Source organism: Diuraphis noxia, unplaced genomic scaffold, assembly GCF_037042655.1.
Source record: "Diuraphis noxia isolate RWA-SAM2 unplaced genomic scaffold, SU_Dnox_SAM2 contig0005, whole genome shotgun sequence".
Taxonomy (NCBI): domain Eukaryota; kingdom Metazoa; phylum Arthropoda; class Insecta; order Hemiptera; family Aphididae; genus Diuraphis; species Diuraphis noxia.
The window spans coordinates 39,456,722-39,473,851 of NW_028301715.1; the positions used below are offsets into that span (position 1 = coordinate 39,456,722).

At 29.9% G+C, this 17,130-nt stretch overlaps 1 protein-coding gene across 2 annotated transcripts in view; it reads right to left on the reverse strand.

The window, feature by feature from the left end:
- LOC107168274 (ecdysis triggering hormone receptor) overlaps positions 1-17,130 on the reverse strand; it is a 178,660-nt gene that overhangs the window by 12,843 nt on the left and 148,687 nt on the right. Inside the window, exon 4 of one of the 2 annotated variants that reach the window (XM_089229777.1) lies at positions 2,765-11,225. The exons of the other annotated variant lie outside the window; for it this stretch is intronic. Within the exon in view, the coding sequence (XP_089085903.1) occupies positions 10,352-11,225 (874 nt within the window). The 3' untranslated portion in view covers positions 2,765-10,351. Of the gene's footprint in view, positions 1-2,764; positions 11,226-17,130 lie in introns of those variants that run through there. 2 annotated transcript variants of the gene reach the window in all.

The window sequence follows — 17,130 nt, forward strand, 5'->3', positions numbered from 1 at the left end:
TTCAATCGACCGCCGTATGATAAAACAAAATAATAATACAGACCGTCAACAGACGAGACACGTGTGATTCTCGTACCGATTTTTCCAATATTAATGTTTTCCACGTAAGTATTATATTATGCTCGTAAAACAATAAGTAAATCGTACATATTTGATTTAAATCGCAATGGTGGTTTAAAAATCGATACGGTTCACACGTGCATCGTGTATATGCAATAATTATGACAATATAGGCGTTAAATTCAGTTGGTGATGTTTCCGTTACGGATACTTATGTAACATCATGTCACAAAGAAAAGGCATAGTAGTATTATAATACGTAATAATAAATGATGACATGCACGTCGTCAAAACAGTATTAGTTTGGCGTAACGCATACAATACATTCACGTAGGCTAAGTATATAATGTTTGTTCAATAGTAATATATATAATAAGCTTAGAAAGCAGTGGCGGATCTACAGAGGTTGGTGTGAATCAGGGTAAAATATATCTTCTGAGTCCCCCCGTGGCCTAAAAAAAATTGCACATTCACCAAGGAAATATTGGTTAAAATATTTGGCAAAAATATATTCCAGATAGCATTTCCGTAATCATAATGCTATCAATACATTATTACTGAAGGTTAATACAAATATTATTTTAAAACATTACAATTATATAATCATAACATATGTAACATGATATTATAATAATACATACTATTAAATAATATTATAATATTATATTAACATATTAATTGTGTAGGTATTTTTAATATTATTAAAAAAAAATGTCTTGAACATAGTTTTATTACCTATTATTTTTATAATATAATAAATAAACGATGGTACACAACGGCATTATGAAAAGAATAGAATAAACTAAACATAATATATTATAATATGTGCATATAGGTATAAAAATGTGTACATCCCCTTTTTAATAAAATTCTAAATCCGCCACTGTTAAAGAGTCTATATATATTATATATAAATAATAAATATATAAATATATATAATATAATACGACAAAAACACAGATCGCATGGCGAAAGCGCCGCAGAATAAATGTATATATAGTACGCAAGTATAAATTCTAGCCAAAGCAGCTAGTTGTTTTAATATTCGAATAACAAAAAAAGCCTATGTTATGACAGTGCTAATATAAGACGTAAATAAATAATTAATTAAAAAAAAAATAATAATAATTAAATACTACCGTTTTATCTTTTTTAGATCCTTCGCCGGCTTTAGACTCTTCGATGCGTTGAGCTATATAATATTATAATATATAGTATATAATATTATGTGTCATTCTCTCTCACTCTCTTTCTCTCTGTCTTTTTCTGTATGATATGATATTATATATTATTTAAATAAAATATAAACAGCGTGTACAAAGTAGGTACGTAAGTGTAGAATGTGTGGAAATGCTAATTATGGCCAAAAAGTATATAGAACGATTGTATACATAATAATTCAAAATATACGAGTATCACATGTGTGCAGGATACTAAAAAGCAAGGCTGGGCATTAACGCGTTAATAACTTAAAGTTAAGTTAATTTAACTTTTTAACTTAATAAGTTATTTTTTTATGTTTATTAACTTAATTAATAACTTTAGGAGCTTTTGAATTAATTTGAGTTAATTTTACATTTAAACTAATTAAGTTAAAATAATTTAATTTTGTGAACTATTGTTGGAATACAAATTGCTGATAGGTACACATTTTATAAGGTTATAAGACGTATGCTAACAAAATGTGTACTGTTAGCTTTTGCACACATAAAATAGTAATAGTTCTTTGGTCTAATAACATGAACAATTTTAGGTACCGATTATTTTAATTTTACTTATAAGAAAACAAGAGACTTTTTTAACTTAACTTGAGTTAAAAAGTTAATATTAAATTATGGTTAACTCTTAACTAAATTCAATTGATAGAAAATTTTGAATTAACTTTTAACTATCTATTAACTTGATTTAGATTTCAATTTAACTTAACTTGACTGAGTTAAAAAAAAATCATTAACTTGCCCAGCCTTGCTAAAAAGTATGCGTGATGGAGTGTATACAAATATAACGCATTATATTGTTGAAAAAAATTGTTTTACATGAGCGTGCAGACCTGCATATAGTTAATGTATAGATCTGTTATCGGTAAGTCTATACATAATATTATAATATGCGTGCAGTCGTCTCATAATGATAATAAGTAAATTGATAATCTCAAAGCTATGCGCGTATATGTGATATGTGGTAAATTATGGTCGCGTTCCTCAGTCTCGCAATTTTTTTTTCTACAATATTGACTGCAACATAGGCGTAATACAAGATATACAAATCACAGAATTACTGATTATTACAATTGGTATACCTTTCGGAAGCTATTCATATATATTATATAAAGCACTCTCCAGTATAAGGGTCACAGAAGTTGTATTAAACGTTTCGTGTGATTCGCCAATTTATAAGTGCATCTCATGCATTGAAATCATTTGCCAATCAGCGCATATACATATATTATTATGTATTACAGAACTAATCACTAATCAGTTTCTATGACTCCAAAAATACATTCCCGTCAGATTTTTCACAAGGAAAAGCGTCATATATTATGGGTCTGTTATAGAAATACGCACTATACGCGTTCCATATGGTACATTTTTTTCGTGTTATCACGATGATGGATATAGGTATATAATATTGTATGTGTTTCAAATAATTATTATTATTTTAACGCAGCAGAACATAAAATGTCTTTATAAAAATACAGACAACTCTCGCGGTTTAGTCAGAAATATTCTTTAAAACGTCATAACACTTAACTGGTTTTTGATATATCGACATTTTTATCAACTCGAATATTTGTTTGTTTCCTTCTTAAATTTTGACTTTCCGAGAGTCGACTGTATGTTGCATACCGTTTTTATCTGATATACCAGCCAGCAGTGGCGAAAACGAGGTTATCTTCGGGGATGGGCGTGGGCTACTAAACAACTCTCAAACCCCTATGGTTTGGCCATTGGCCATTGACCAGCCGTACCTATATGAGTTGTTAAGTTGTTATCACGACGAGTATAAGGCGTGATTATTATTTTGTGCGGAAAAAACCTCACCCACTTGTTGATTTGTGATTTAAGCATAATATATTCAAAAGATAATAAAAAAGAATGCAGAAATTTTTTTGTACATATATTATAATGTTTATATAGCTCGTATGCATAATAATATAATTATTTGAATTTATGTATTTAAATTTCAGATGCGGTAAACGTGTGCAGGCACGGATATAGTATATATAGGCACTTGTGTAATATATAATATAATAATAATAATGGCGCGCAAATAAATAATATGACAGCATAAAACAATTACGAACATATAAAATAATGACTTTATAACTCTCACAATTTTTACTATTATCGTATATTATATTATAGTAAATAATACGTAGCTGCTAAACAATTTAAAACAATATAATATATTAACGCCTAACAGTATAGTTATAAATGGTAGAATACATTTATTATATTCTCGTTGTGCATAAAAATTGTATACAAAAAATTAAATAAAAATAGTCGTACATATAGGTACAACTAAAACATAATAATACAATAAATATATAATATTGAGTATTTACAATATTAATAATTGTAACAGTGCGTATAAGTAAAAAATATATAATAAGTATATAAATATAATAATCGCGGTAAACGGTGGGCGACAGCTGTATAATACATAATAGGTATAGTCAGTTACATATCGAAAATGTGTATATTATTTAATATTAAATCATATAATAATGTTTAAGTACAATAATAATTAAAAATAATTAGAAAACTTGATTATAGTGACTAGTCGAGTAAATATCGCAATTTTTGATGAATTGAAAATACATTTATTATTTTAATAACAATAATATATACAAGATGTAACAGATAGAACTGAATATGGAATAATTTCTGTTCAAATTAATATATTTTTTTTTTCATCAAGTGATCCTAGCGCTACATGTATAGTCATTTTTTTATGTTTATTTTTTAGTACTGAAAATATAAAAATTTAAATTTAGTAAACATTTTTTGGGTAAATTCAAAATATTTTGGTGAAATTAATTTGGGACGAAATAATTTTTTAAAAAATATGATTTTTGAGATTTTACTGATATGAGTATAGTTCTTAAATTATTAAATTATCATATAATATTAACAATTTTTGTCATACGTTTAATAAGCATCATTTTTTTGGTCTTTCTGTTACGCCCTGTACACCTATACTGCATTAGTGACGTACGTCTGTATGATGATATAATAATATTCAATAATATGTTTCAACGGTTTTGTGATCGTACATGTAATCGTAATGGGAATGTGAATGACCAGACCGGAAGTTTTAAAATATTTGAAACTCAAAAAAAAATTCTCAATCGTTCTATTAGTCAGATGACCCTGCAGCTGATGTCGATGAAACCAAAAAACGCAGCTACATATTTATTCGCTTACAATATACGTATACATATACTTTAGAACTTTAGATTCATCAATCTTCCCGTCTACCACAGCTAAACATTTTTAAAAGCTATCCTTTTTTTTCTTAATGTATTCCCAGAAAAAGTGACGGCGATTTATTTTTTTAACGTAGTACAATATTATATTGATATCTCTCAAACGTCCTATATTTTTTGAGTCAATGATTTATAATAATTTAATTAATATCAGATGTGGAAAATTAACCGGCGATATATTGCGTTTCATACAGTTTGCGCTCGCGATGTCGGCGTTAACAATTGTTTTGATTAGACGAAAAACAATAACTAGTGTCTAGATGTGTTGCAAATGTCGCTTCTCCAGTACAGTGACAAGTTGGGCTCGGAATTTAATGCAATGTGCAATATTTTTGGGTGTTCTAGAACAATGCATTCCAAGTGTACATAGTTCGTTTAATGTCACGTATAATACAAATGTGAAATTTAATTTTAAATTTTTTGAATTTTTCCTTTTTAGATTATTATTTTTTTCTTAGAATTTCCAAGTTATATCGATTATTATTTCATAGTATACACGATTTGGTGTAAACTATGAAATTCAAAATTTTATATCAAGAAATATAGGAAGTTTTTATAATATTTACTGTAATAGTTACATAGCGATCGTTTATTGCGTTTTTCAATGTTCGGTATTTTGTTATTGTATATTATTTTTAATTTAATTAAGATTAAGAAATGTTGAAAACGCTAAAAATGTAACCGTCGACTTACTATTTTTTAATAGTTTTTAAGGCATTTAAATCTGGGCCCAAGTGATGATAAGTTTGTCGTGAATTTGTCGTATTACCTAACAGAAATTGAGAAATCGCACGTTAAAAACAAATATAAAATATATATTTATTATAAAATCAACAAACGTACGTCTTACAATCGTATTTACATCGTGTGTGAGAGGAGGACCAGTAGTCGTTCATTTATTATATTTTAATATGTACATGATTTATTATTTAGCTGTATAGGAATGTCAAGTGGGCCCACAAAACGTAACCATCGCATAATATTCCGGTCCCGGTGATTGTTGACGGGAAGACTTGTCGTATACGAATCGATAGTGATCGGACATAGGTATGATAATATAATAATAATTACGCTCGAAAATAGATTTTTATTATATAATATTATGTTCACCTAAAACGAACGCAAAAAAATGTATGGCTGAGCATAATGCGTTTGACGTGCATTTTTCCAAGCAAATCGTTGAACATTTATAGAGGTGCAGATATACCTAAATAATATCATCATTTTAGAGGTTTATAATATAATTATATTGTATTTTACGAGTGCGGTGCGTGTTTCGCAAACGAGGTGAGTGTGTTCGACTTTGTACGGGTAGGTAAAAACACGCAAATAATTTAAACAAATAATTATTAAAACGCTTGACAACAAAACGGCACGCGTTTCATTAAAATTAAACGACTAACAAGCACTCGCTGCTGGCATAAGAAATAACAATACTAATGATAAAATAGTGCATACATTTAAATTATAATTTACAAGCTAAATAATAACAAGTATATTATATAGGTATGACCTTTTAATTGAATAATTGCTAATATGTGACTTCAGCCAGCGAAATAAGATTAGTGTAACAATTCCTAGATAGAAGCCGATCGAGATTATGATATAATTATGTATGCAGATCAACACGAAAGAACTGAATCGGTAGCGGTAATGTTGCTTCAGTTATTACGGTTTAGATATTATAATACAAAGTGGTTCCCCAAGCATATAAACGCCCCAATTTTTCTGTCTAATAAAATTCGTTTATTTAAACTCTTATTTATGTAATTTGTATGAAACACATTTTCAATGCCAATTTTTGTATGCTATTTAAAGATTATAATTTATTGATATGCCATATAAACTTCTGTCTATTTTTTTTAATGAAGCATTGTTAATAACCTTTTGTAAAAATTTAAATAATTAAAAATATGGTCATAAGTACCAATAAACAGAGAAAAAGGTAAGCATGCTAATGGTGAATTTCTATGAATAATATACATATATTAAAGAAAGATAGAATGAGAATTACTGGATATTATTTTTTTTTTTAGTTAATTAATTAATTTATTGAAATAAACGCCAAAGGTGGCTCAAGTTCAGAAAAATAAATTACAAGATAATAACATGTACAACATAATATATGACATATTGAAATATATTTAAATTTGTTGAAGAAGAGTGTACTGTATAGTACTTGTGTGGCAGTTATACTCAAACGGAGGAGACGACATTTTCAAAATGATCTACTCTTCTATATATGTTCAAGTGACTGTATCAAAATATATAATATTTTGGCTGTTATCGAAAACGCGATAAAAATACAAAATATTGTAACAACCATCATCTATCAATATACGTCACACGCATTCGCAGACTTAATTCGGGTGGACGGAATAGTAGAAAAATAAAATAATAATTGTATTGTAGTTGGGCGACCAAATGATTTCAACGTATTGTCGTTAAATGAATATTATAATTTATGATGGATCGAGAAACAATAGAAAACAATCATAATATTATCAAAAAACAAAAAACAAAATAAAATAAAAACGAGTAGGTATACTTTAACTTTGTTGTTGGTTATTATGAGTTTATGACAAATACTGTGCTAGAAAACATCATAATATATAATATATAAATACCATCTGGAGTTAAAATGCAATGTAAACAATTTTTTCACAAATTTCTTTTAGATTTGAAAATGTAATTAATTGTTCTCAAAATAATTAAAAAACATCGAATGCCATGTATATAATTGTATTTAAGAACTAATAAGCAATTTATGTTTAAATTGTCTGTCTCCTATTTCGCTCATAATTATTTTTTTCGTATACAATGGGGTTCTTTTTTATCGAATTCAAAAATACTATGCAACAGAAGCTTTTTTATTATTATTTAAAGTTCTCCTGACAATAATCATCTAAACTTAGGGATACAGAAGTAAGTCTTTGACATTTTGTATAACAGATCATGTTAGATATAAGTAAGAATTAAGGTTTTTTTGATGTACAATTAATGCAGTAGAAGCAATCACTCTGTTTTATAATTTAGGTATTTTAAAATAATGTAAGTTGGTTTGTTTTTCATGCGATTATTTCATTGAAATTAAGGATTTTTTTAAATTAAAATATGTATTTAGTACTATTAATAAGAAAACATTGAATAGTACTTTTTAGTCTTTATGAAGATTTTAGAAAGTTATAGTGTTCAATAAAATGTTTTCAATTTAAAAGCTAAGTCTCTTCCGATTTCCATGATTGGCAAACATTTAAGTTAATATTGTAAATAATATATATTATTGTAAGGTATTATATTTATAAGCAAAAAAGAACTTTAAAATAAAAATTGTTTATTGTGAAAGAAATCCACCGTAGAGTGAATACATAAATTTTCATATCGTACTTATACATTTTGTTTTTATTTTTTTTTACAGTGCGTTTGAAGATCGAAAGTGCCGAAAAAGTTTTTGGTCACAGCAGCAGTTGCCATACGTGGACACCATTATATACATATAGGTATATATGTATTATAATATGAGGCAGACATGTGTGTCGTATTTATTGTCACACGATAAATCAAAAAATGGAAGTTATAAAATATTAAAGTTAAAAAAAATTCTACGACCGATAGCGAAGTAGTTCGAAGGATGCGCCTGGCTGTATAATACAGTGTGTAACAGAAAGATATGACCGAATGCCATATCTTTAATATGTTTCATTTGTCATATATTTCTGTTACACTCTGTTTATTATTTTAACGTCATGTGCGTTCGTATATACTGCGTGGATGATGATGATAATATTATAATAATACATTGTTTAAGACAAAGATTTTTTCTGAATTTTTTGGAATACTCAACGGCGCACCCAAAGTCATTCATATGGATTTATCGCCGACATTCGAATATAACATAATAGTATAAAAATGGTATTCGTCAAAAGATCGCGTCAAATAATAATATATTTTTTAGTCGGCCAAAATATGTTGAAAACAATAGAATAATACATAATTATAGTACACTAACGATAGATTCAGTATCTATATATAGTACTTATCGTTCATCGCGAGGCTTGAAATTGAACGTGGCAAGTGGACTCTTTTCCAAAAGATTTGTTATCTAGGTGATAATTTTGAAACGCGATTTTCAAAAATCTTTGTAAAGATCTAAAGTATAATATGTAATATATAGAGATTTGCGTGTTTATTGTAATATTTTGATATATTCAAACGATAAAAAAAAAAATATATATAAGTAAATAAATGAATTCGGTAACACTTCGTGGCATATGACTCCGGTCGACTGATAACGCTGATTTGATGTTTTGAAATTGGAATTACTAAAATTTCCATAGCTGTTAAGTACCTATAATATTTTAGCGGCACACGACTTTGAAAGATTTTAGAGACGAACACAACCACGGAGGGTCGATAGCTTAATATTGTACCGAGAGTTGTTTTGGCGGATGAATGAGAACCGCAATCGGAGCTTTGTACTTTTGGTGTCGGATTGAACTTTAAGCGAACTAAACGAGCAACGCAACAATGCGACATTACGTTAAAATGATCATAAAGTCTCAATGGTTTCGACTTTAACACTTGTATGGATGTACGTAATGTATATTATTATCATAACGACAGTGATTTTGGGATTTAGGAAAACGGTTTAATGTCCGCGAAAACGACGTTAGCCACATGTCGATGTCGAAACACATTATTATGTAGGTACCTAACTAAATGCGAGTGACGTATACAACGATCCATTGAAACCCGTAGGGCAACAAACTTTTTAAAATTAAATAAAAACGAACGAGTAAAAAATCAAAAATCAAAAAGACTAAAATGTTATTTAATAATAATAATAATAATAGTAATAATACGATAACGACAATTCGACTAGAGGTGCTACTCAATGCCGAGACGAGACAATCGTGTGGTTATGAGCCACCACGACAACGACATAATATATTATTACAAGTACATATTTTTTATAATATAAACATAATAAATTTATTTTAAAATAGTTTGGTTGCCCACTGACTAATACTATAATGATATGCCCAGCACACTGAAACCTAAAAATTTTACTCGTCGAGTTTGCGGGTGGATGAATATTTTACGCGGCTTCTTTAAGTACCGCAACTCAAATTTTCTTTCAAAAATCTACTGCGATCGGCATGATTTTATAGAATAAGAAAGAATACTAATAAAAAATATTTCATTGATGTATAGTGAATACGACTTTAAAAATTTAATAAAATAGGAAATTATAAACAATTTCAAAACTAATATAATCAAACAAATTCAAATTTTTCAGAATGAGATGCTTATAATGAGATGTCATAACAAACATGGCTTAGGACCCATTATTGGGTTAACATGTTTGAGAAACTCAGCAGGAGTGTAGCATAATGATTGCTTTTATCAAAATCGATATTATATTATATTATTAATTATTTTGCCATTACTTCTAGGATTATGTCTTCAATAATCGTTTTAATCATGCCATCGCGCAGGCGTCACATGGTTTCTGATAAATGGTGGGGAGATATATCTGTTGACCTGTCTATTTAATTTGAAGGCCAGCTCAAAACTCACTATCATAGGTCGATGGACAATCACAATATAACAACTTAAATCGTGGAACAATTACAAATACCTACTTACAATACATGTAGGGTTGTTATAATCGTTTACAATAATTTAAAATACACGATAGGATTTAAAAAAAAAAAAATACAACCTTTAAGAATCGATACTAATTAATAATAAAAATACATATTATATAGTTTGCGGAAAGCAAGTCAGCAGTGTTGGTGGTCATACAAAACTCTCCTTCAGATGATCGTCATCGACCTGCAGACGCGTCTTCACGCCTCGGTGACGGCCAAACAAGGCTGTGACTACTGCCGCGGCCGTGTTGGTGGTGGTGACGGTGACGTCGACGTGCTGCCGAACCGAACCGTATCCGGCGCTATTGCCGTTTCCGGTTCCGTTGCTACCTCGCATCGGCGGCCCGCTGCATGACCGCGACAGCGTCGTGGTGAGGGTGCCGGTGGGCCGCAGCCGAAACACGTCCCGACGGCGCCCTCGTCGTCTACGCCGGCGACCACCGCACCCACCGACGCCGCACCCACCGACGACGCCGCAACCACCCGAGCCTCCGCTGTCGTATCCGTCGTAACCGTCGTCAACGCCACCACACCGGGACCGGCAGAGCTTGCAGAATCCGCGCCGGAACTTTGAAGACATCAGGTTGTACAGGATCGGGTTGACGGCCGAGTTGAGGTAGACCATGACCCGGGACGCGTACAGTATGATGTAGTAGTGCTTGAGGCCGAGGTCCAGGAACGTGTGCTCGGGCACCAGGATGATCCACATGGTGAACACGCGGAACGGGAGCAGGCACACGAAGAAGGACAGGACCACGGTGGCCAGCATGAGCACCACCTGCCGGCGGGCGCGCTGGTTGCACGCGCTGTCCGTGCAGCTAGTGCCCGGGTCGGCCATCAGGTGTGCGGCGATCACCGTGTACAGGACGACCAGCACGAACAGCGGGACCACGAAGAATGCGGCTATGATGGCCACGAAGAACGTTATCGGCCAGAACGTGTTGGCCTTGGTCAGGCATACGGGCACCTTGGTGCCGTCGATGTAGTCCATTTGCGTGTATTCCGAGATCATTGTGATCGGACTGCGAACAGAAGAACAAAAACAAAAACAAAAACAAAAATATGCGATTGTGCTCTCTGGACGACGACAGAAATAATGACAAAAACAACACATAGGTACATACAATAAGATCAAAAATAATAAAATAATGAAATAGGCAAGCGTGTGAGTGGGTGTTTTTACTTTTTTTTTTACATATTATATAATAAAATTCAGTGTTTACATTTAAGTATTAACTATAAATCATAATAATAAATTATAATATCGGTACACGAGCAGTTCAGTACCTACCAACCGATATTTATTTTGTATCGCAATACCTATTAGGTACCTACTACCTAGCTATATATATTAATTAAATACTTGTTTGAACCGTTTTAATATAATAATGAAACCGATATTATTGTTTTTTGTAGATTTTGAGAAATTATTGAAGAAATTCCACACGGTACAGGAATACGTTTTACGAATTGTGGTGTTCCATTACGAACTTTTTTACAAGTTATAATTCTTTATAAAACTAATATTTTATTAATTATATCTTCTTAAAATCGACAAGAACATGGACTAAATAATACTTTAAGCAAGTGCAACGCCAATGCAATCCATTTATTGCTCATTGATCATTGTTTTAAATTTGGATATGATTCATTAGCGGCGCGATAGACGAGTAGATACTTATTTTCCATAATTTTGCACTACTATTGCATTGGCGTCGTTGTCTATATCTTTAGTGTTGTTTAATCATAATACGAGCGATTAAAATTAATTTTTAGAGCAGCGACGATGTATCTTATACTTGTGTTTAATCAGAATAAAATAAATACTAATTGCACAAAACTACAAAATGTATATTTTTTAAGAACACAATTTACCTGTTGCAAATCCACAAGTGTATAATGTTATACACAAATATATGAATAAGACAACATTTCGCGAAAAATAATTGTTCAATGATCGACAAAAATTTCACTTTTCAATTTCACTTTATATAAAAATAGAATACTTAAAAATACACACGAACACCGTATAAAACGATTTTATACTTTTTTAAAAAATACTACATTTTATATTATATTATAAGTTTTTAAAAAATACTATAGATATAAAATTATAGTCTGATCTATGGAAATCGCCATCGCAATAAATAATAATGCCAACTACATATATATACTTTATCGAATGATACAAAAGTATATGCTGTGGTATTTTTATACATTCAACTTGAACAAAGTGATATATCCGGGAATATATTCGATAATGTTGTTAAGATTTATTTTTTTATGGAAACTTGACGTTAAATTTACTGTATTTTAAAATATATTATAAAATTATATTTATAATTCTATAGAACTTTACCTCAGTACAATTCTTTGAATTTTCTCTTTTAAAGCTTTTTTTAAAATTCAGAATCAAGTGAAACTCAAGAAATTTGATAGTTTAAAATATACACAATACAGTATGTTAGTTATTTGGAAAGTCAGTAGCTCTAATTTAAAATATAACTCATATATTGTAGTGCAGTTTTTTAAATGTTATATATACATAATTTGTCAAGGTCTAAAAAAATGGGCATGCTTAAATGTTTTATTTTTTCGATTATTTAAAAATTCAAAGTAAAGTTATTTTTTTATAATATAAATAACAATTTCAAATCAGTGAAATTTTGAATGAATTAATCCAACTTATATTTTCAAAAACACAAGTTGATATTATAAAATTGTATGATTTTAACACTTTGATAACTAATTGGGTAAGCCCAATAGGTAATAAAGAACACACTACTCATTGAAATTGAATGTAATATTTTTATATGTTTTTATAATATTTTCCATTAAATCTACCATGAAATATTACGCAAAATTCTATTGTTTAGGTTCATAATTCTGGTATTGAAATTAACATGTCACTGGGGATATTTTACACATTCCTTAATTTCTTTTGATTTTACTAATATCCGATGTGACGTTAATGAACAGCTTATCCACAAATCATTAATGTGAAACTTTTATTATTAACTATATGCATTATTTACTATTTCAATATAATTTACTATTGACAGTTCACACATGATGAATATTCTGAACAATATTATAAAAACAAATAAAACTATTATATGCAATTTCAATGATGAGTTATTATGGTGATTCTTGTTCACGGAACTAATAGATCTTACAAATTGTTGGATGATGTATGGATTAATGTCATAATATATCTATTTAAGTTCGATCCTTCGAACAGTGCTAAATAGTAAATACTATTGAAATATTAATAGTTATATTAAAATCGATTTGGGTTTATATGGAGCATGCTTCGGACACTTCATAATATAAATTTTTCAAACCAACGTGGCGGTATGAATGTATGATATATAATCTAACCCCTATCTCTTTTTTGAACCAACAGACAATAGTATAATATAACAATATAATTATCGTAACACGGCGTCATGTGTAGGCAATTTAGCTACATATCACTTTTTAGTGTCTTAATTTTTTCGGTATGGGTATATTAAGTATTAATAATTTATTATAAGCTGTGAATTCATTATTTGTTGGTGAATTTTAACACAGGTTTGGCTTTAAAGTTATAATCTAACATAGTACGTTCAGGAATTGTGATAACGAATATTATTTCAAAATAAAATTATATCAATTGTAATGGACTTGTTATCACTAGAAATAGTAGGTACAGAAATAAAATAATATATGAGCTGTGATAATATGGTAGTAATTGGGTTTTTTTGCTGGTGGTTCACATCCCGTAAAAATATTTTTTTATAATTCCACTTGGTAAATGAAAATACAAATATCTAAGTCAGTACTCTAATATTTTATTTTACAATTGTTATATATATTTTCTTAGTCTGGTATTAATTACAGTACTGTTGCTTCAATAAATATTTACAATAATGATACACATAGAATTGAAATTTCACAATAATAAAAGAATGCTATGGTTTTTTTTTCACAATGCACCATTATTTTATTATCGTTATATACGTAGCTGTGGTCAGAGAACGTGTCAGGCATTATATCGACCATACACCTTAAAGGCCGATAAACATCGCCTGGATCGTATGTGTTTCTTATCTACACGAACCACGCGCACGTAAACCTCGCGATATATTTTCAGTGTAATAATAATAGTCGTATTATGTGTAGTAGATATCTATTTATATGCCGGTCCAATACTCTAACCGTGGTCCTGCGAAAAATCCGAATGCGACCTATAATAATAAAGAAAGACTATAGTTGGCCAACGCCAACACTGAGGTTGAGAATTCTGAGATTTCATATACTATATGAGGAATAACCGTATTGTCATCGGGCTGTGCATTGGTGGTGTATAAAATATATATATATATTCGATGATGAATTTTCTTTTGTTTTTTTTTTTTTTTTTTTTATTAAAAATCTCCAAATCAATTCTTATTTTCCACATAATGTATTGATTGGTGTAACTTTTTGTACACCATATAGGTATCATTACAATGCATATATAAATATGATATACTAATTTGAATATTATTAATAATATATTATTTATGTTATTTTATTACATTATTGTATTGTGTAAACTATTTTAATATGACTTTATATAATATTATCATGTAAAACTAATTATTATTATAATTTTTTTTTAATAAGATAATTTATAATTACTACAGGAAAAGCTGACCAACATTTCGGAAAATCTTACTCAAGGGACCAAAGAGTGCATTCCCCGAGAACTCGTTTTATTTGCTCCACTGCAAGGTCTCAGAATTACGTGGTTTGGAGTAACGATTTCCTGTCACTGCAGAACAATGTCTATTGAAAATTCGGTTGTATCAAAAAATATCTGCATATTATAACACACATTTAATGTATATGTATCATCCTTTTGGCTTTTTTTTTATGATATAAAAAGTGTACTATACGCGGCTATGACTATATTATTATAATTAAAGTCTCTTGGAAAAAACACAAAACCGTGGACGTGCGATTAGGTCGTAGTCATGTGCACATAAAATGATTTTTAAACTCAGAACGATGACGCTTCTGCAGTGGATTGGTGGAAATTCCCACGTGGACGTATCATGATTTATTTATGAAATATGTTAATGATAAGACAATTTACTGGTCAAATAACAATTTATACAATTGTTATACGTCCCGACTGAACGTCGATTCATACATCAACGTAGAGATGAAATACTGATGTTTACAATGAAATAATGTCTTTATTTTCACAAGTTATTAATAATTGATACAAAAATACAGTTTATATGCTATAAAGGTGTTGGTGAGCGGTGTTACGACCTTACTCTGAAATATTGTTTTAAATGACAATGAGTGGTTTTACGACCTGCCTCTAAGTGTCTTAAATTTCCCTAACCTTCCTATAGGCATAATTATTTGCTCCAAATTAGAATTAAGCAATGAAGAAAAATTAATCATATTTAAACAATATCATGAATTTGTAATTGACCAAATATAGACTAAGGACGGAAATAAAATTTTGCAATATTTTAATCAAATAATTATTTTGTGTATTATTGTTCTAATTAAATTGTCATATTAACCATCATATTATTGTATTAACATTAAGATTAACAATTAGATGTAAAAAAAAAAAAAAAATAAGTAAATAAGAAAAAAATATTGTAACTACTAACCCAATTATTAATCAATTATTTCTTAATAAATATAACTTACACTATGTTTTGAATATTGATAGGGTACGTAACACAATTTACAACCAATTTGTGAAGAAAGAAATAGATAATTCTAATCAGGGGAATTCGTTAATCATATTATATTTATTAGTTAACTGTTTGTATTTAAAGTAAGATTCAAAATTTAAGTTTTAAGTACTAGGACGTTTATCAATAGATCTAAATCTGCTTTACCAAAGTGTCTGATTGATTTATAATATTGTTTTAATCGTAGGGATGACGAATTCATGTATTTTCTTATTAATGCTTAAGGATTTAATATTGTATACTATTTTTCTATGTGATAACTTAATATCGACGGTGTGGTGTGTGTGTGTGTGATTTTTCGGAACCGATCCTATGGGAAAACCTAAGGCTAGGAGACTTGCAAACAGTCATTTCAGACGACTGGAGGTGGCGGAGTATGGTTGCGACAAGACGATGGCCGAGGATCGGACCCTATCGTAATTATTACGGTCGTGAGAGGTTTGTAAAAACAGCACGATCCTTGCCACCACCGCCGGAGGGCTCAAAGCTTATTAAAAATCCCCGCAGGATTTAATTGGAAATATTGCAATAATATACACTGCGCACCGTGTGCAATAATGTTTGGCCGCCGGACCGATCGAAATTGTTTTATAATATGTATAGGACGAAAATCCTATATATATATATATATATATATATATATATACATATATTATATGCCTTTATGCCTTTGTGCCTACATGCATACTGCATACATGCCTGTATGCCTATATGCCTATACAACTATGAGTTTTAACGCAATGTTTAAACTTATATTTAGGTATGTATATACTATATATGTATGTGTGTGTATAGATTATGCTATACTATATTGCAGGGGTTGCGAAGAAAAACGACTATTATACTACAACTCCACTCCGTATGCGTTTGTGTACAAGGTGGTTGAGAATTTTCTACGCACAAACTAACTTGAGAACTATCTCGAAATACCGACGTCGGTGTATAAGGGGAATCGAAATTAAACGACATACATACCGTGCGGCCAGTTACAATATATATATATATATTTATATGTATGTATTAACTATTAAGTACCCTTTATATAAGTTCCACGTAGGCAAAACCCAAAAGAGATTTTCGATCCCATTCGTTTTAAGTACATACTACAGCTGTATTACCATTCGGGAAAAAACTACGAAACAATTATAAAGTTCATGGAACTTGTTATTAATGTTAGTAT